The sequence below is a fragment of the Diaphorina citri genome, unplaced genomic scaffold, assembly GCF_000475195.1.
Source record: "Diaphorina citri unplaced genomic scaffold, Diaci psyllid genome assembly version 1.1 scaffold2756, whole genome shotgun sequence".
Lineage (NCBI taxonomy): Eukaryota > Metazoa > Arthropoda > Insecta > Hemiptera > Psyllidae > Diaphorina > Diaphorina citri.
In genome coordinates this window covers 1,455-23,459 of record NW_007380173.1, presented here as the reverse complement: position 1 = coordinate 23,459, position 22,005 = coordinate 1,455, and the positions used below count along the sequence as shown (strand labels likewise).

The 22,005-nt window shown below is 41.7% G+C and overlaps 1 protein-coding gene and 1 long non-coding RNA gene across 2 annotated transcripts; both read right to left on the bottom strand.

Annotated features, from left to right (window-relative positions):
- Nucleotides 1–1,109: 1,109 nt before the first annotated feature.
- On the bottom strand, nt 1,110–19,507 carry LOC103519494 (zinc finger protein 91; the record flags this gene model as incomplete). Its single annotated transcript, XM_026830974.1, is given in 12 exon segments — nt 1,110–1,692; nt 1,986–2,278; nt 2,810–3,050; nt 6,366–6,517; nt 6,648–6,757; nt 7,430–7,539; nt 7,933–8,145; nt 9,402–9,726; nt 10,137–10,280; nt 19,101–19,303; nt 19,400–19,404; nt 19,495–19,507. Coding segments are annotated over 12 exon segments (2,392 nt in total), but the record flags the coding sequence as incomplete, so codon positions are not given.
- Nucleotides 19,508–19,512: 5 nt separating this feature from the next.
- On the bottom strand, nt 19,513–20,091 carry LOC113471655. Its single transcript, XR_003394272.1, has 2 exons — nt 20,018–20,091; nt 19,513–19,583 (listed from the first exon to the last, which is right to left on the bottom strand). It is a non-coding gene; the product is annotated as an uncharacterized LOC113471655 (long non-coding RNA).
- Between the last annotated feature and the right edge of the window lie 1,914 nt (nt 20,092–22,005).

Below are 22,005 nucleotides of genomic sequence, written 5' to 3'. Positions count from 1 at the left end.
ATTTTTCAGGCGAAGTTTTGCTTTCGGCTACTTCGCGGTCCATCCGGTCCATTTCTTCTTCAAAAAAAAAAAAAAAAAAAATTTAAAAAAAAAAAAAAAAAAAAAAACATTCAATTTGGATAAAAAAAAATGCCTAAATAAAATAAATAAAGCAAGATGGTTCAATATTTTGTAGATTAATATGTAATAAAAAAGAAAATTATCTCTGTTGGTTGGAAAATACAGATAGTGTTTGTTTCAAATACCTTAGTATCTAAATTTTTTCCTTGTTGGTTATATGGGATCAAATTCAAAAGGAAAGCTATCTTTTTAGAATAGTCAATATTACCTATGACCTTAGTAAATAATTGAGAAGCTTGTCAATGAACAACTTACCTTTACTGTTATCTGCCTCTGCTGTAGTATCACTTTTTAAATTGATTTGTTTATTGTCCACATCTATGGTAGTATCATTTTGCAAATTAGTTTGATCATCTGCCTCTGGTTTGGTATCTTTTTTAGAATAAATTATCTCCGTTCCAATCCAATCAAATGGTGGCATTGGTGGAAGTTCCAAAGGTATCATAGGTGATTCTAGTGTTGACACGGGCTCGGTGCTGGTAGGGATTTCGTCTGGTTTGACCAGGGTCCAAGTGAGAAGCTCGGGTTCTATTTGATACACATCGTACACTTCGCCTGACGTGGGAATGAGTGCTGTGGACATAGAATAGAGAGAAACAACCAATAAAATTTATTGATGAGCTGCCCAAAGTTTGGGTTGCCAAAACAACACAGCATACTACTCACAAAAAAATGTTACATTAAATTGAGATTGAATATTGAAATAAATAAATAAATAAAAAGGATTTTAACGGATTGAAATAGGATAGAAATAGATTGTGGTTTGACATCTGAAAACAAGGGGGAAAAGGTATTCAAAATAAAATTAAAAAAAAAAAAAAACATTCAATTTGGATGAAAAAATGCCTAAATAAAATAAATAAAGCAAGATGGTTCAATATTTTGTAGATTAATATGTAATAAATAAGAGAATTATCTCTGTTGGTTGGAAAATACAGACAGTGCTTGTTTCAAATACCTTAGTATCTAAATTTTTTCCCTGTTGGTTCCCGGGCACTCGTTACACTGGTAAGATTTCGAGTTGTGTTCCATCTTAACGTGTTTCGACAGGGTTGCACTGTTGAGGAATGTGCTAGGACACCGGCGACAGGTAAACATAAGGGTGTGTGTCTGTGAGATATGGGTGACTAAGCTCTCTTTGCTGTCCAGGACGAGGGAGCACATGTTGCATTGGATAGAAAGGCTAGTCGCCTTATGCTCCAGGTAGAGATGCTTGTACAGCGTCGCTTTGTTATGGAATAGCACATCGCACGGCACGCAGCTCATGTTTATATCCATGTAGTGCTTGACACTGTAATGGTTCAGCATGGTTGTCATGTCGTTCGTCTTCTCCTTGCATTGGTTACACTCGTAGATGGACGGCGTGGTGCCTTGGCAATGCTGTATGGCGAGATGAGGCAGGATTTCATCCCGAGGGACTAAGACATTACAGTTTGTGCATTTCATAAGGAACTGGTTGCTGTGTTTGAACGAGAGATGAGTGGTGAGGGACTCCAAGGACTCATAGTTACGCGTGCATGTCTCACACCGTATGATGACTACTTTGTGTTCCTCCAGGTGTTGTTGGACTTCCTGAAATGGAAAAGAAAAAGACACGGTTAAACCGCTTCATATTAGTTGCTGTTAGAGTGATCTTTTCCATACCAACTTCCGGCCAGGGAAACAAAGGTACACAGAGTACACACTATTTGCAAACAATAGATAAGTACGTATCTAAGGTCAGCCACTCACTATCAGGTAGACCTGACGACAGGTACACCTGGTCTACCTGATAGTGTGTATCCTCATCAGGTATCAGGTAGACCTGATAGACGGACCTTTTCAGCCTGTCAGCTCTACCTGATAGTGAGTAGCTGGCCTCGTACCTCAATCAACACGGCAACATTGCACAGCTGACATTTCAACGTCACGTCCGTGTTATGCTTAGTGTTGATATGTTCTGCTAGGAGCGCCTTGTGCGTGAACTTCACGTCGCATTTCTCGCATGCGAGGATCTTGTAGCCGTGTTCACGCAGCGTGTGCATGCGGAGCGCGTTGAGATCCTGACACTCTACGGAACACTCGTCGCATGAGAAGTTGTCGTGACGGCGCGTGTGATTGCGGAGCGTCACGCTGGAGCGGAACTCCTTGAAGCAGACGTCACACTGGTAGAACTCGCCTAGGGGAATAGAAAGTCAAATCAAATCATGAATCGTTGTGGTAAAGTAGAGAGCTTTTTCACAGCTTTTATGGGTATCACAGCATTAGCAAGTGTCTCATTTACTATTAATATTCAATTTATACTGGTAATGCCGCCACTGGTCGCTACTTGATTCAAGTAGCTACTCATTTGTCCTTACGAGGTTAAGTGTTTAGCCAACACCTGAGAGCAGCCTAAGACGCGTTTTGTTCTTGTTGGAACTCATCAGTTAGACATAGCTCTCAGGTGCTGGCAAAGAATTTGGAAGTGTTCTTTATACTTCAGAGATGGAAATTTTGAGGAAACGAGAACCTGCGTTTTCTATGTAAGATTATATTTAGTGTTGAGTGTTGTTGTGAGCGCCACAAGTGCACCCCGAACTCCAAGCACAGAGCCGAAAAAACTCCGACTCCTCCCGAAATCGAACCTGGGACCTCCGGCGTGCAATCCCAAGTGTGATACCCACTCGGCCACGAAGGTTGAGCAGTGGTGAATATGAACCTTACTGACCTGAGTGCATATCGTAATGCGTAAGTAGCGACCCTTCCACGGTGTAGGTCTTCGAACATATTTCACAAGTATAAGGCTTCATCTTCAGCAGTTGTTCCAAGGCAGGTAGACCCTCGCCAGACTTGGGTTCTTTAGGCTCCTTGTTCCCATGCTGTCTGGTGTAGTGCGCCTTGCAGTTTTCTTTCGATGAGAACGCTTTCTCACATACGCTACACGTGACTGACTTGACATGCTGCTTAGCCTGTGAGGAAAAGTGAATTACACTTGGGTTATAGATTCGTAGAAGCTTAACCCGATCTTTGCCACCTGTGGGGCAAATAAAGAACTTAACTTGGGTTGTAAGTAGATTCATATAAGATTGACCTGACCTTTTGTTTTGCCCCTAGACTTAAGCCTCGGAGTGAGCTTTTGTGTACGGAATTAAGCTAAACCATGAGGGTTGTAGTGTACTCATAGGCCCGACAGAACGTTAAGGATAATGTGAGCAGGCGGATAGCTTGTCGCCAAATGGAAGGTAAAACTCTAGTCCCGAAAAACCCAAGCAGTTATACATCTACAGTCATTATCTTCTTCTTCCTAGCCTTTTCCTAATTAAATAGGATCTGCGTTTCTTTTCATTCTCTTTCAGGCAGACTTATTATGTACCTCATGTCCATCTACAGTGATTATATCCCTTGAAAACAAAATCTCACCTTCCGTAAGGGTGGGTACGGATTGTTCTGCAGTACAGAGGATGCACCTGAGTTAGGATTGGGGGGTAGTTCATGTACTGCTCGGTTGTGAACAAGATATTGCCACTCGTTCATGATAACCACACATCCCTCACGTCACGTCAACTCACGTGACGTGATAGTGTGTTTCTACCTTTATTCTTACCTTCCGTAAGGGTGGGTACGGATTATTCTGCAGCACAGAGCCGGCTCCGGAGTTAGGCTCGGGAGGTAGTTCATGTACTGCACGGTTATGAACGAGATATTGCCACTCGTTCATGATAGCCACACTGCCCTCACGTCACGTCAACTCACATGACGTGATAGTGTGTTTCTACCTTTATTCTTACCTTCTGTAAGGGTGGGTACGGATTGTTCTGCAGCACAGAGGATGCACCAGAGTTAGCTTCGGGGGGTAGTTCATGTACTGCACGGTTATGAACGAGATATTGCCACTCGTTCATGATAGCCACACTGACCTCACGTCACGTCAGCTCACATGACGTGATAGTGTGTTTCTACCTTTATTCTTACCTTCCGTAAGGGTGGGTACGGATTATTCTGCAGCACAGAGCCGGCTCCTGAGTTAGGCTCAGGGGGTAGTTCATGTACTGCACGGTTATGAACAAGATATTGCCACTCGTTCTTGAATGTTAAATTACACGGCTCGCACACTGGAGATTCGCCTGGGAATAGAATAGAACAGAATTATGAACGAGATATTGCCACTCGTTCTTGAATGTTAAATTACACGGCTCGCACACTGGAGACTCGCCTGGGAATAGAATAGAACAGAGTGTTGAAAAATATACCTTGTTTATATTTCTTATAGAGGTTTAATAAAGGGAACTGTAACTGCTAAGGTCTTATCGTCCCGAAATCGAAGAGAGAAGGAAGACAGGATAGGAGAAAAATAGTCGTTCCGAGAACGAACATTATACGTTTAGGGTAAAATCCGCCCTGGGCGGAAATCGAACCCGCGGCCTAGCGCTTACAAGGCAGACGCGCTACCAACCAAGTTAACTAGGCTGGCAATGTACGTTGTTTAAAGTCTTCTTTGTCAGGCCAGTTAGCTTAGAAGGTAGTGCGCCATCTGGGTTCGATTCCCACACGGGGCGAACTTTATCCTAAATAGGTAAAGCTGTGTACACACATAGTCGACGCCGTCGATCAACGGTCGGTTTAGGTTCGTTCTTGGAACGGCTGGCTTTCTCCTATCCTGTCTTCCTTTTTCCGATTTTAGGACGATCAAGACCTCTGCCGTTACCAAAAGCACACTCTGAAGCTTAGGTGTAGGGATAAATCAAGCAGAGTTTAATAAAATTTTCCTCACTTTTTTCGGTTCCGGAAAATCAAATATCAAAAATCAACTATGAGATCCAAAAAAATTTCGCGAAGAGAAGTTAGCGCATATACTGCATATAGTTATGTCGGAAAAAATCGACATACGTGAACATAGCGCCGAATGGAAGCATGAAAAAAAAGTTCAAAGCGGCTTTCACACGATGCGTGTTTTTTTTTTCATCTAAACACCGTTCTCCATATATGTTTATATGTCACTGGATTCACTGAAGTTAACCATCGTTACGTGTGGTTGATACCCGGATGGGTGGTCGTCTACGAGTTAAGCAACGTTGCGCTTGGTTGGTATCTGGATGGCTATCATCTGGGACCTGGGGTGATCGCGTTGCTGGCTAATAGCACGTTAAATACACCTCGAAAATGGATCACTGAAGCTAAGCATTCGTTGCGCCTGGTTGGTAACTGGATTGGTGATCGATCAACTGGGTAATAACGTATTGCTAGCTGTTCCCCACCCCATAAATGAAAAATCAATAATATGAACTTGGCGAGGTTAAGGCCGCGCCATAGGCGTCTCTACCACCTAACCCTTGGAGCTCCATTATACATATATTATGGTCAATTTCTCAAATAAATGAGGATAAAATTCCATGCCTGAATTCGGATCGAACCCGCGCCCTCCTGTTTCCCGGGCGAGCGTCATGACCACTACGCCACCGAGACAGGTAAAAATTGAAAATGTGAAAATAAAACTCGTTTCAGATTAGCAAATAGCGACAAATGAACACTAACATGTGATCTTACTATAATTTATCTTCTTTGAAAACAAACAATACTTCACATAAATTCAATTTAATTTACTTAAGTACCTACCTAATTTGGAGTGATAGTAGGATTTGATTAGTGACTGCCTAATCTAACTAGGAACAAAACAATCAAAACAATATTAATAAATAAATAATAATGAAATGAAAAAATCATAGAGAGATAATATTTAAATTCAATTATTTGAGTGGATATAGAAATACAAAATAATGTACATTGAACCCAAAATGGGTACTAAGTAGGAAATAGTTATTTCCAACTGCCACAGGCGATGTTTTTTACCATTAAAAAAATTCATTATTTACAAAAGTTTTTTATTATTAAGTTTAGCAAGTCAAAACAAATACTTTTTACGAAAATGTTTTACAAGTAGGACAAATGATTTAAACAGTAGGTTTATGTTGACAACAAATTTAAATGTTAGGGACAGCCTATATTGGCTGAAAATAAGAATTAGAGTGATACTAATGAGCAGACTTATTATGTACCTCATGTCCATCTACAGTGATTATATCCCTTGAAAACAAAATCTCACCTTCCGTAAGGGTGGGTACGGATTATTCTGCAGCACAGAGCCGGCTCCTGAGTTAGGTTCAGGGGGTAGTTCATGTACTGCTCGGTTATGAACGAGATATCACCACTCGTTCATGATAGCCACACTAACCTCACGTCACGTCAGCTCACATGACGTGATAGTGTGTTTCTACCTTTATTCTTACCTTCCGTAAGGGTGGGTACGGATTGTTCTGCAGCACAGAGCCGGCTCCGGAGTTAGGCTCAGGGGGTAGTTCATGTACTGCTCGGTTATGAACGAGATATTGCCACTCGTTCTTGAATGTTAAATTACACGGCTCGCACACTGGAGACTCGCCTGGGAATAGAATAGAACAGAATGTTGAAAAATATTCCTTGTTTGTATTTCTTATAGAGGTTTAATAAAGGGAACTGTAACAGCCCTAAATGTTGGCTTAAGCTGATAGGAATCTACGAAGCGTTCTTACCTCCATAGGTGAGGTTTGAATGTTTCAACTTCTTATGTAGACAGAGGTACGTGTAGTGAATGCTAGTCTTGTCGCACAACTCACACAGGAAATATTGCACGATACGAAACCTGTGGATAGAAAGCAGTTAGTTTACAAACATAATTCTAACATCCAATATTTACCTACCATGCTGGCACTTCGTTTACAAATCAATTTCCTCAAAGGTACTTTGTAAGCGCTAAGTCGCGAGTTGGTTTGATTCCCGCTGATATTACCAAGTTCTTGTTGCAACGTTCTTGGAACGACTGGCTTTCTTATATCCTATTGCGAAAGCAAGAGTCCTAAACAAAATGGACGCGGCACAAAAGGGATCAAAAAGAGACCGCCTTAACATAATCATATATCCTGTCTTCCTTCTACTTTTGATTTTAGGACAATAAGACCTCGGTTGTTACAGTTCCCTCAATCATGAGGACCTGTGCCTGGTTAGAGTTTGGCTGCTCTGATCCCTATTTATAGTCACACAACAATACTGCTCCCTGTGGTAACCCAGTTTATAAATGGACGCGGCACACAAGGGATCAAAAAGAGACCGCCTTAACATAATAATATATCCTGTCTTCCTTCTACTTTTGATTTTAGGACAATGACCTCGGTTGTTACAGTTCCCTCAATCATGAGGACTTGTGCCTGGTTAGGGTTTGACTGCTCTGATCCCTATTTATAGTCACACAACAATACTGCTCCCTGTGGTAACCCAGCCAGACTCTGCCTGCCTACTGGTATAATGCTGCTTTTACCTATCGTTTTTCTCATCCTCATCGGTGATAATCAAACTCTCCGTATTAATGCCGTGCGTTAGCTTGTGAGTCGTGAGACGGGAATAGGCCGGGAATGCGACGCCGCATACCTGGAACACAGTAGCCAAAAATTCGGAGTGGATATTGGTATAAGTAGGGCCATCGGCTATAATATCATCTGGAGCAACATCACAAGACTTTCTATTACCTACAGTACGCAACGAAAAAGAATTTGAACTTCTTCTTCTTTTTTTTTTTTACTTTGAGGAAACTTCTACCACAAATGATCGAATCGTAACAGTCGAAAAAGTGTGGAAATTAGAAAATAAATAAATAGACTTAGATATATTACCATAACAGTCGAAAAAGTGTGGAAATTAAAAAAATAAATAAATAGACTTAGATATATTATCATGAACAGTCTTTGCTATGTTGAAAGCCCATAAGAGGTTAGGTACCTAGTACGTAAAAAAAAAAAAAAAAAAAAAAAAACAGGGTCCTACCATACAAGAAAACGCAGTTGGGGAGTCCGGTTCCGGATGATTGGCGAAGCGGTGACGATTCAACTCATGCGGGACGTTGAAGCAAGAATCGCAAAACTCACACCTGTACACGCACTTGAGCACAACGTCGTAAAAGTGCGCCTCGTCAAACTCCAAATCGAAGTGGACCTTCTCGAAGTGCTTGCGTAGATTTTCCTCGTTACTGGGAAACACCTGAGGAGAAAATAAATCACAATAAAATCAACATTTATTTACAATTTACAATTATTAGTGCTTGCGCGCCGGAAGTCAATGGTTCGATCCCCGACAGAGTCAAAGTTTTTTCGGCACTGAATTGTCGAAGGAAAATTGAGTAGCTCAGTAGCTACTTTAATCGAATAGTAACCAGTGGCGGCAATCGAAGTGGACCTTCTCGAAGTGCTTGCGTAGATTTTCCTCGTTACTGGGGAACACCTGAGGAGAAAATAAATTAAATTAATTATTCTTTGTCCTTGCGCGCCGGAGGTCAATGGTTCGATCCCCGACAGAGTCAAAGTTTTTTCGGCACTGAATTGTCGAAGGAAAATTGAGTAGCTACTTTAATCGAGTAGTAACCAGTGGCGGCATTACCAGTGTACAACGATGATTAAAATACGGAAATTGATTGCAAAGGAGGCACTTAGTAATGCTGTGATTGTGAGTTGAGAAATCTGCTTTAACACAAAGAATTTAAGATTCGGTTAGTTTTTGTAAAAAAAAACACAATTTGGTGCTCCCCGGAATCGAAGCCGGGTCTCCCGCGTGCAAGGCGAGCGCAGTGATCACTACGCCATGGGAGCTGACGCTTAGTTTTTGTTAAAGATAAGTGTTTCAATGAGTGGGAAAGAACTGCTACTCAATTCGTCTGTGTCGAAGCATATTTTTAAAAAAAGGCTTAAGTAATAGAGTTAACAACGGGGGTCTTATCGTGCCCAAATCGAACAGAGGAGGAAGACAGGATAGGAGAAAGCCAGCCGTTCCGAGAACAAACATTATCCGTACAGGATAAAATCCGTCCCGGGCGGGAATCGCACCCGCGGCCTAGCGCTTACAAGGCAGACGTGCTACTAACCAAACTAACTATAGTGTGTCCAGATCAATGTGACAGCAAAAAAATAGGCATTGTTGCCAAACATGTCACATGTGCAATGGTAGAGAATCTTTAAAAGGGGAAGGTATGTTGCACAGTGTTTCCTCCGACAGTGAAACAAAGTCAGGTAAGGCGATATCCACCTTACCTGTTCTGGAATCCAACCTCTGAACTTAGAGCTACCTCTGCATTTTAAAAGAGAGAGTTTATCAAAAATAGACCTTTACCTCAATTGCGACAATGTAAGGATTTCCTACAATTTGATTGGTTCCTTCATTTTAGGTTGATGACTCATTGCTGTCACATTGATCTGGATGAACTATAGGCTGGAAGAACTAGATTAATGCTCACTCATTATTACCTGGCAACATTTGAAGCACTTCTTACAGTTCTGCACCTTGTTATTGCTCGCCACAACGCTATGCGCTTTCAGGTGAGCCCTCAACCTCGAAGCTCGTGACAAATAATGCCCGCAAATCTCACACTTAAACGGTTTGACGCTCATGTGGGACACGGAATGCTCCTTGAGGGTCGACTTGTTGATGAACTTCTTCTTGCAGATTTCGCACTCGTATTCGCGAACGTTCTCGTGGTAGCGCATGTGAATGGAGAGAGACAGCTGGTTCTTGAAGTTCTCCTTGTTGCAGATCGTGCACTTGAGTTGGTTGTCTTGCACGTGGATGAATCTGTGGTGGGGAGAAAGGGAAGGAACTATGTTTACTTAGATGAGCATTTGGAGTACAGCGTGTTACCTACTTGTAGATTCCTAAACACGAGCAAGGTTCATCATTGTAAATTGTACCTAGGTAGGTAAAAAAAATATCCAAATCTGAAGTCGAACGACGAAGAAAATTTGAATTTGCTATAAAAAGGAATATAAAAATAATTAAATAGGTACCTACCTACTTTTTGGTGCATTTATTTTTCAATTTACCAGTATTTTAAAAATCCACTTATCTAAGGGATCTAGAAATCGTAGAAGACAAGGAAAAATTCCGTAAAGCTTCAATACAATTCTCTCTTTCTGATGAAGAAAAGCATTTCAAGCTATTTAACGAAAAACCTTAAGTAAGCACTTGAGCTCTATTCTACTTACCTGACATGATCGTATAAGCTGTTCTCATCATCGAAATCCGTGAAGCATATATCACACTTGAGTTGCATAGGGTCCTCCAGATGGTGTTGTAGATGAAATGTGTGTCTCATCTTACTCGGGAAGTTAATATCACACTCCTCACATCTAAACATAGAATAGAATAAAATAGGAAAGAATAGAATAACATAGAATAGAATAGTGGATCAGTGAAGCATATATCACATTTGAGTTGCATAGGGTCCTCCAGATGATGTTGTAGATGAAATGTGTGTCTCATCTTACTCGGGAAGTTAATATCACACTCCTCACACCTAAACATAGAATAGAATAAAATAGGAAAGAATAGAATAGAATAGAATAACATAGAATAGAATAGTGGATCAGTGAAGCATATATCACATTTGAGTTGCATAGGGTCCTCCAGATGATGTTGTAGATGAAATGTGTGTCTCATCTTACTCGGGAAGTTAATATCACACTCCTCACATCTAAACATAGAATAGAATAAAATAGGAAAGAATAGAATAGAATAGAATAACATAGAATAGAATAGTGGATCAGTGAAGCATATATCACATTTGAGTTGCATAGGGTCCTCCAGATGATGTTGTAGATGAAATGTGTGTCTCATCTTACTTGGGAAGTTAATATCACACTCCTCACACCTAAACATAGAATATAATAAAATAGGAAAGACGTCCCGAAATCAAGGAGAGAAAGAAGACAGGATAGGAGAAAGCCAGCTGTTCCGAGAAAGAACATTACCCATTCAGGATAAAAGAAAAAACCTACCTCGGTACCGCTTTCGCATTACTTCAAGGCACATTCTTTTGCATCCATGCTTATCTAAGAAAGAAAAATTTTTTCTGCCCTGGTCGGGATTCGAACCTAGCACCTCCAGGTTGAGAGTCAGTGCTCTTGACCACTCGGCCATAGAGGTGGGGAAAAACTGTCAATTGATAATTTTCACATTTGTAAATGTTATGGAGCTCTCTGAAAGGTTCCACAAGCTTGAAAATATCTGCCCCTACTGCGCTCTAAAAAGGTGGTCAGTACATTAACCACCGCCCTTGATTAACTCTTTCAAGGGCGTGCTTGACTTTCTGTTTGATTATTTATTTGGTTTTGACTAGAAGTGACAGCTCTGATGACAAGCTTTATCGGGACAACAACTCCGGACCTAAAACTAACTTTCTCAGAAGGATTCTTTGATGCTTGACTTTCTGTTTGATTATTTATTTGGTTTTGACTAGAAGTGACAGCTCTGATGACAAGCTTTATCGGGACAACAACTCCGGACTTAAAACTAACTTTCTCAGAAGGATTCTTTGGGGGTAGCTACATGGGCGCCGAGTTCGGATTCGGTTCTCAGCTTATCCGGACATAGAGGACATGGGAAGTAGATCACTTGAGACTTGGTATTGTGGACACTCTGCGAATGAAAAAGGTCTTCATTAGAATAGGTAAAAAAGTAAAAATGAATTGTGGACATTTTGCAAATAAAAATGGTGATTAGAAAAGAGTAAAAAAATCTGCTATGAACATCACACAACTTTCCAGCGTGCGTATATCTACGCCCTGTAGCCGAAAATGCCACAAATACTCCCGCAGCATATTTAAGAGACTGCTGAACCATTGGTTTCACCATTCCCCCCCCCCTTTCTTTTAAAAAATATGTAGGAACAGGTATGTCAGAGTTCTAGAATCTTATCGTTCCGAAAGCAAAGAACAGAACAGGACAGGATAGGAGAAAGCCAGCCCTTTCCGAGGATGAACCTAATCTGTTTGGGATAAAATCCACACCGGGCGGGAATCGAACAACTTACCTATATTGAAATCACCGTGTGTTTCAAACATATCGCCCTCTCCGGCTATGTCGTCCGCAACACGATCCTCTATCTCATCCTGAGGTTCTTCTTTGATATCACACTCTTCCTGTAGGAACCTCCCTCTCACTGCCTCCTTCTCAGCTGTCTGACTAGACGGGATTTTCAACGGATCCCCGAGCACTTCCGAAGACGGTTCGGGTTTTTCCGGTGGCTCTTCTATCGAAGGTTCGGTCTTTATCGGTGGATCGGCGACTGACGCGCGCTCTGACGGGCGAACGACTGAGTCTGGTAAATCGTCACTAGACGGGGTTTCGTGATTTTCTTCTTCTCCTAGGGGGAGAGAAGTTTTATCAGTCCATTCCTCTTTCACAGTTTGATTAACAATTTGATTATCTGCTTGACTATCTATCTGACAATCAATTTGATTATCTGTCTGACTATTTGCTTGACTTTCTGTTTGATTATTTATTTGGTTTTGACTAGAAGTGACAGCTCTGATGACAAGCTTTATCGGGACAACAACTCCGGACTTAAAACTAACTTTCTCAGAAGGATTCTTTGGTTCGGTGACCTCTACATCTCCAACCTGATCTTTCTCCTGTCCTAGAAGCGCGTTGAAATACGCATCACTCCTTCTAACGGAGCGGCAAAAGGAGTCGAACTTTTCCAACCGTATGGCGCACGTTTGGCAGATTTTGAGCGGCTTTCGGTCGCTACGCGAGACGCTGATGGGCAGGAGGGTCACTATCAGAGAGGATAGGTCGATGGAGGGGTCGAAGATGTCGATGAGGAGGTGGGATCCGCGAGAGCGCGCGCAGAGACGGCACGTAGAATACGCGAAGTTGATCTCTTCCTGGGTGCGGATTTTCAATTTGGAACCCTGGAACACAGAGTGAGGAGGTGGGACCGAATGTGGGCCGTGTCGTTCCCGAGTCGGACGTTGCACACTGGGCACGATACGAGGTTCACCTTTTCCTGGAAATACAATAGATATGGACCTCGGAATGTTTTTTTCTGCTTAATGGTGTCCAATGTCTGGCTGGGGAACTTTAAACAGGGAGTATACCAGCTAAGTCTGGCTGGGGGACTTTAAACAGGGAGTATACCGGCCTGAATTTCTGTTACTAAAGAAATAGCAAAGGTTGAGTGTGAAGGGCATCCACTCGTAAAATTTCTAGGCAAAACCGAATTTCAGCCCAAAGCACTCACCCTAGTTAGGTCTGATTGAGAGATTGACGAAAAACGCCGACCCCGTCTGTTCACGGGAAGAGGTGAAGAAAAAGAAGAAGAATATTGTCCAAGTTTTTGATCGACTCTGGGAATCGAACCACTTACCTCCGGAATGTGTGACTCGTACAGATGGGTGCATAGCTCGTGGAATGAGGAGGCCATAGTCTCCTGGTCTTCACATATAGGACACTCGTATCTATTATCACTCGTCACCTCACAGTGACTTTCCACAATATGCTTGGCCATGGCCTGAAATGAAGAAATAATAGCGGCCGAACCGTAAATTTCTCGACCTTGGGCCCAAGGAGACTTTTGATCTACATTTTATAAAGAACCTCTCTGCCGAGTTTGAGCGATCTTTGGCGAAAACTAAAGTCCTCGGAAGAGTGAACGTTTTCCAGTTCTTTCAAAATTTTGTGAATAGCGGCCGAACGACCTTGGGCCCGAGGAAACTCACTCCTTCTAACGGAGCGGCAAAAGGAGTCGAACTTTTCCAACCGTATGGCGCACGTTTGGCAGATTTTGAGCGGCTTTCGGTCGCTCCGCGAGACGCTGATGGGCAGGAGGGTCGCTATCAGAGAGGAGAGGTCGATGGAGGGGTCGAAGATATCGATGAGGAGGTGGGATCCGCGAGAGCGTGCGCAGAGACGGCACGTAGAGTACGCGAAGTTGATCTCTTCCTGGGTGCGGATTTTTAATTTGGAACCCTGGAACACATCGAATAGAATTGGTCTTTTGGACTTGTGACTTTTACTTTTCGTGTAGAGTGTATTATGATAGGGCATAGGGGTGAAAATGCGTCGAAATGTTTCGTGTAATATACACACTGGCGTGCTCAGGCCGGAACTTGGCCTGGCGCACGGCTAGATAGCTAAAGGGACTATTCAGCATACTTTCTGGCCGTATATACAGAGAGCCTATCCCTGTGGCCGAGTGGTCAAGAGCACTGACTCTCAACCTGGAGGTGCTGTATTCGAATCCCAGCCAGGGCGGAAATTTTTTAAGGGCATGGATGTAAAAGAGTGTGCTTTGAAGTAATGCTAAGTAATGCCAAGGTAATGAAAAGGAGTTTCAAGGTATCTTTCATTTGAAAACCAAATATCCCTGCTCCATTAGAAAGAAAACAGTTGAAAATCATAAGAAAATCCCCTTTTCCGATAGATAAATTCTAAGAACAGAATGTACTCATGAATGGTTTATCTTATCCGGGTATTACCTGCCTACACAAGACAGGAAAGTTTCTTTACCCCACCAATAGGTAATTAAATCATTTAAAAAGAATAACAACTAAAAAGCATCTACAAGAGCTAAGTGGAAGCTCCTGTTCCTTACTAGATAGGTAAGTACAGAAAATCCATTCTCAAGAAACGGAACAAAAAACGGCAGATAAACGTCTTGTTACCTACCCTAATCTCCTCCTCCTCCTCCTCCTATTCCTCAGCTTTCATTGGTAGCCAATCAGAAGCAAAGTGTAGTGAAATGATAACACCGTCAGTTCTTTTCCGTGCTATCTTGTGGTCGTAAAAATCGAAAAACTTCGGAGAGAAATTACCTCAACTGTTGCGCGGTTCCAAAAGTACTTTGGCTTTTAGTGTATCATTTCTAAAGGATTTTTGAACCTTTTTTTTAAGCTAAAAAATCGACCTTCCCCCCAATCTTTTTTAACCCATATGAAATTAAAAATATTTTGAACTTTCTGTCCCCAGAAAATTGACGTTTTCCCTAAGCTGACTAACTTCTTTTAGACATTTTTTTGAAGTATCTCTCCCTAAAAAATCGACCTTTTCCCGTATTTTAATATTTTGAACTTTCGCGCCAAGTGAACTTCCCTTACTTTCTATTACCCAGTTGTAGAAGGGGTCGAGTTTTCTTTTTCATGTGAATTGACCGGGAGGGAATGTCATTATGCTACGCTGTCATATTTCTGCTATTATTCACTAAAGGTAAAGTTTCTCAATTTTTTTATTAATGATAGTTTGTTTGTCCGTCTGTCTGTTTGTTCGTTTTCGTTTTTTCACGGGCCTGGGTCAGACTTCAGGCTAATCTCATCTTTTTGGATGGGATGTCTGGGCAATCGTGTGCTGCTGGCTTTTTGTGGCCCCACTCAGGCTGATTGAGGTTAGGTAATAACAGATTACCTCCCTCGCTACACTTCGTAAAGAAACTCAATGAGATTTTTTTAATATTATTATTATTAATATATTTTTTTGGTGGGGGGGAGGTTGATAGAGGGAACTGTAACTGCTAAGGTCCTATCGTCCCGTCCTGAAATCTAAGAAAGAAGGAACAGTAAGAAGACAGAAGAGGAGAAAGCCAGCCGCTCCGAGAACGAACATCATCCGTTCAGGGCGGGAATCGAACCCCGCGCCCTAGCGCTTACAAGACAGACACGCTACCAACCAAGGTAACTAGGCTGGCTGTGTAGTAATAACTAATAACAGTTACCTCTTGTAAGCGCTAGGCCGCGGGTTCGATTCCCGCCCGGGGCGGATCTTATCCTGAACGGATAATGTTCGCTCTCGGAACGGCTGGCTTTCTCCTATCCTGTCTTCCTTCTCTCTTCGATTTCGGCACGATGAGACCTTAGCAGTTACAGTTCCCCCTATCAAACATCTTAAAAAAAATCATGATGTTTCTTTTTGTTTGTTGGGGAAAACCAAAAAAAAAAAAAAAAAAAAAAAAAAAAAAACTCACCTCATACTGATCATTGACGAACACTTTACTTCTACCTCCGGACTGATGCGGGGTCAAATTCTTGTTTTTCGATCCTTTCGGTCTTCCTCTCTTGCGTGGAGCCAAATGATAATGGGCTGCTTGCATGGATTCGCCACACCCCAGGATACCCACCTGGAAACAAATTAACGATAATAGAGCTCATGTGTTGACCTAGTTGAGATTCTCGGTAAAAAGAATAAAATCGGCAAGCCTTTAGTCCATCCAGATGAATGTGCCAGCAGTGGCCACACCCCAGGATACCCACCTGGAAACAAATTAACGATAATAGAGCTCATGTGTTGACCTAGTTGAGATTCTCGGTAAAAAGAATAGAATCGGCAAGCCTATAGTCCATCTGGACACGAAAATATAATCTTACTAGCTGAATTCCGTCGCTTCGCTCCAAAATCCCGCTAGTTCATCCCGAGGCATGGCCAATCTTGTGAGCGCGAAAAAAACATCGGGAAACGGATATTCTTGTGAAAAAAACTGCCAAGTAGGTATAAAAACGCCAAGCTCTGCCAACATGTGACACCTCACTTCCTCATTCCTCAATCGAAGTAGGTTGGGCTTTTGACACCATGTCATTTACCATGTCATTGTCAAGCTACTAGATAAGTATTTAAAGCTCGTATAAAATGGCTTATCAAACAATCCGATCAAACTTAATTTCCATAAATAACTATGCAAGAGATAACAAAGAGACACAAAGTTCGATCACGGGTTTGAGACTTTAGTCACATCCTCTAATATGTGTGAGATTCATCGCATAATAAATTGGACAGCATTAAGCAGAAAAGAAACATCCATGAAGGCAATTCCCGATATGGATGGTTCTTCTCTGGTTAATTCTGTAAGCTACTAGATAAGTATTTAAAGCTCGTATAAAATGGCTTATCAAACAATCCGATCAAACTTAATTTCCATAAATAAAACTATGCAAGAGATAACAAATAGACACAAAGTTCGATTACGGGTTTGAAACTTTAATCACAATTTTTAAATGTGTGAGATTCATCGCATAATAAATTGGACAGCATCATTAAACAGAAAAGAAACATCCATGAAGGCAATTCCCGATATGGATGGTTCTTCTCTGCTTAATTCTGTCCAAAAATTCGAAGTCCCATCCTAGTTAGCTTGGAGGGTAGCGCGTAGCGCGTCTACCTTGTAAGCGTTAGGCCGCGCGTTAGCTTTCCACCTGGGGAGCGGATTTTATCCTAAACAGATAAGGTTCGTTCACGGAAAGGCTGCTTTTCTCCTATCCTGTCTTCCTTCTCTCTTGGCTTTCGGGACGATAACACCTTAGCAGTTACAGTTCCCTCTATCAAAGCTCTTGGAAAAAAAAGAAAAATAAAAGAAAGCGAAGCGACGCGATATGACGCCTAGGCGATATTAGGACCATCTTAATGATCCTAATAAAAGTATGACACTACGTGAAAAATCTTAATGACCAATATGGCCATAATATCATTACGTGACGCTCATCTCATGTCATTTGTATCCTCAACACAAATCTACCATAATATGTACCTATTTCCTTCGGGTAGACATCATGTAGAATAGATTTCCTCGAGTTAAATTTGTATAGGTATTCATAGTGGTCGTCGATGGAGCCGACCATCGGTAGTTCTCCTCCTCTACTCCATCAAACTTCCCAGTTTTTTTCCGTGGTCAACCAAATAAGCATCAGGTATCGGCTAAAATGGCACCTATAGTCACTAGTCACCTATTGGGGATTCTCGTAATTAACCAAATGGCTTAAGCGAGTATTTTACTGGTGGAGAATTACTGGTGTGTTGACTCAGCCCTAGTATTTAGGCCTGAAGCGTGGAAAATCAACTGATTAACTGTGTCACTGGGTTAACTATGGCACAGTCCGTTTACAAATGTTTAATTAGAATAAATTAAGGCAATCGTATAAAAATAATTGAGAAATGGCAATAAAACAAGATATGTATATTGCTGCACCTGGATTTTCCTTATGTGGTAATAACAGATTACCCTTTTCAGTCCTATGCGAGCAGTATAAATAAGCACTATTATTATTACCTTAATCGGTAAGTACCAATATAGGTAAGTAGCCTCCGTGGCCGAGTGGGTATCACACTAGGCTTGCACTCCGGAGGTCCCGGGTTCGATTTCCGGCGGGGTCAAAGTTTTTCCGGCTCTGTGCTTGTAGTTCGGGGTGCAATCAGCCTCGTGAGGACAATTGAGTAGCTACTTCAATCGAGTAGCGACCAGTACCAATGTAAAAAGATTATTAGAATATGGAAATTGATTGCAAAGGAGGCACTTAGTAATGCTGTGATACCCAAAAAAGTTGTGAAAAAGCTCTCTGCTTTACCACAAAGAATTTGAGAGAGAAATGATGATACGAGTAGATGGAAATTAATGGTAAGGGAGGCACATAGTAATGCTGTCATATACCAACAAAAAAATATTGAAAAAGCTCGCTGCTTTACCACAAAGATTCATGATTTGATTTTGTTGATTATACTTACCTATATTTGTGAATTTGAGAGAGAAATGATGATACGAGTAGATGGAAATTAATGGTAAGGGAGGCACATAGTAATGCTGTCATATACCAACAAAAAAACATTGAAAAAGCTCGCTGCTTTACCACAAAGATTCATGATTTGATTTTGTTGATTTTACTGACCTATATTTGAGGGAGAATGACCTAATGGCCAAGTTCCCGACATTTGAAAACAACTTACCTATATTGAAATCACCGTGTGTTTCAAACATATCGCCCTCTCCGGCTATGTCGTCCGCAACACGATCCTCTATCTCATCCTGAGGTTCTTCTTTGATATCACACTCTTCCTGTAGGAACCTCCCTCTCACTGCCTCCTTCTCAGCTGTCTGACTAGACGGGATTTTCAACGGATCCCCGAGCACTTCCGAAGACGGTTCGGGTTTTTCCGGTGGCTCTTCTATCGAAGGTTCGGTCTTTATCGGTGGATCGGCGACTGACGCGCGCTCTGACGGGCGAACGACTGAGTCTGGTAAATCGTCACTAGACGGGGTTTCGTGATTTTCTTCTTCTCCTAGGGGGAGAGAAGTTTTATCAGTCCATTCCTCTTTCACAGTTTGATTAACAATTTGATTATCTGCTTGACTATCTATCTGACAATCAATTTGATTATCTGTCTGACTATTTGCTTGACTTATAACAACTTACCGGTTGTTGACTATATTGGGACACGCATGTTTGACCAGGTTGATCTGAGACTTGAAGCCGGCATTGCAGGCCGGACACCGGTAATATTTGGGCCGAATGAACGTTTGCCTTGTCGTGTGAGTGAGGAGGTGGGACCGAATGTGGGCCGTGTCGTTCCCGAGTCGGACGTTGCACACTGGGCACGATACGAGGTTCACCTTTTCCTGTGAAAGTGCAATAGATATGCGGGATGTTTGAATAGAAAAGTAATTGAAAAAGCAGAAACTTTTTTTTTATTTATTATTATTTTTAATGTAGACTGTAGCTGTAGAATATCAAAATTCATTTCATAAGCTGTTTGCTAGATTCGTATGAGCTTAATCTGTCTTTTGGGGCTGTTTACACCTAGATGGGCTTATGAGTTGCATAGGGTCCTCCAGATGATGTTGTAGATGAAATGTGTGTCTCATCTTACTTGGGAAGTTAATATCACACTCCTCACACCTCAACATAGAATAGAACAGTGGGTCAATGAACTGTATTAAAAGTAGAAAAAAGTAATGCCATGCAAAATGGACAAACCATGTCAAAAGGGATCTGGAGGAAGCTCAGATTAATAAAGACCTTGTTTGGAATAGAAATGAGTTCAGAGACGATAAAACCCCAGAGATAACCAACAAGCTAAAACCCCTAACTTCCGTGACTGCCAGGCCCAACAGCAGATGGACACAGGAAAGAAAGGCAGACCATTCTCCTAGAGCAGGGCTGCCCAACCGGTCGATCGCGACCAGCACACCCAGCAGTGTTTGAACCTGGCAATATCGCAAAGCAAGACTGTATTGAAAATGCAAGTCGATCTCTCTCTCTCTGAAAAGGTTGGGCACCCCTGTTCTAGATCTAGGAAACAACAACACCAAATTACTACAATAACAACTTACCGGTTGTTGACTATATTGGGACACGCATGTTTGACCAGGTTGATCTGAGACTTGAAGCCGGCATTGCAGGCCGGTGGTATCTTTCATTTGAAAACCAAATATCCCTGCTCCATTAGAAAGAAAACAGTTGAAAATCATAAGAAAATCCCCTTTTCCGATAGATAAATTCTAAGAACAGAATGTACTCATGAATGGTTTATCTTATCCGGGTATTACCTGCCTACACAAGACAGGAAAGTTCCTTTACACCACCAATAGGTAATTAAATCATTTAAAAAGAATCACAACTAAAAAACATCTGCAAGAGCTAAGTGGGAGCTCCTGTTCCTTACTAGGTAGGTACCTACAGAAAATCCATTCTCAAGAAACGGAACAAAAAACCGCAGATAAACGTCTTGTTACCTACCCTAATCTCCTCCTCCTATTCCTCAGCTTTCAAAGATTTCAAGGCCCCTAAGCTCCCTAAACCGACCATGTCCAAAATGTCCATCCACTAAAACCATTCCCAACTCACCCCTTAAAACAACCCAACAAAGGGTGAAAAAAAAAAAAAACAAGAAAGAAATTAACACGGAAAAAAGAACTCCACTAAACTTTGTTTCAATAAAAAGTTACAGAAACGTGCTCAGAAATAAACACAAGTCAACACGATGAAAAACGGGAAGAAAATGAAATGTTTCAGCGAGAAAAAATTTCTCCTGTCAAGCCTTCAGCGCAGAGTGAAAGTGAATTTTGATTGGTCCAGCGAAATAAATTGAGTGGCCACTATCCAGATTTTGTAAAAGATTTTCGCAATGAGCAAAACTCTGGGAAGCTTTTGATTTAACCCATTGAGATAGTGAGGGTCAGTTTGTGACGGCAAAACTACCGAGAAGCTTTTGAATTTTTGATTGAACCCATTTGCGGTCGATTTCATGTTTACCCCCTTGAGATAGCAAGGGTCATTTTGAGATAGCGAGGAAGGTAAAGTTTTTGATTTAACCCATTTGCGGTCGATTTGGTTTTAACCCATTGAGTCAGTGAGGGTCATTTTGTGACAGCAAACAAGGTGAAATAGGTGAAGCTTTTTATTAACCCATGAGTAGTCGATTTGATGTTAACCCTTTTTGTCAGCGAGGGCCATCTTGTGGGGACGAATATCAAGCTATTGTGGATTAACCCATTCGCGATCAATTTGAAGTTAACCCTTTTAGACCAATTTGTGAGGGCAAAGATTACGATACTTCCATAAGTTTTAGACTGCGAAATTCGAAACTTTTGACTAACCCATTCTTGTGTCCAATTTGATGTTAACCCATTTTGACATCTAGCTATGCAGTCTGCTTACCGTTTTATTGCCTCGCGACAAAGCCAACTCGCCTGGGGACAAGGTAAGAGGCAAATCATCTTCTTCATCCCATGAAGTGTCGCTCAACTGCACCTCTTTCGATTTGGAACCGCGAGCCTTGGACTTGGGGTTAATTTTTTTAGCTTTGATCTACATTTTATAAAGAACCTCTCTGCCAAGTTGAGCGACTTTTGGCAAAAACTTGATTCCTGGGAAGAGTGAACGTTTTCGAGTTTTTCAAAACTTTTGTGCTGAATAGCAGCTTTAATTCAATTTCTTTATGTGACAACGGAGGTCTTATCGTCCGGAATCAAAGAGAGAAGAAAGACAGGATAGCAGAAAACCAGTCGTTCCGAGAACGAACCTTATGTATAGCATGAAATCCGCCCCGGGCGGGAATCGCACGACCGGTGGCACCTTTCTTTTTACAAGCACACTTGTTGGCAGGTTGGCACCTTTCTTTATACTGCACATTCCTTGATGACATGAATACCAAGGAATTTCAAGGAATTTATGAGCAAGGGGTTAACTAGAGACCGTGTGGCTTATGCCAGTTTCCATCATCTGATCTGAGCATATACCAGACTACCAGGCATTATCGCACGACCGGTGGCACCTTTCTTTTTACAAGCACACTTGTTGGCAGGTTGGCACCTTTCTT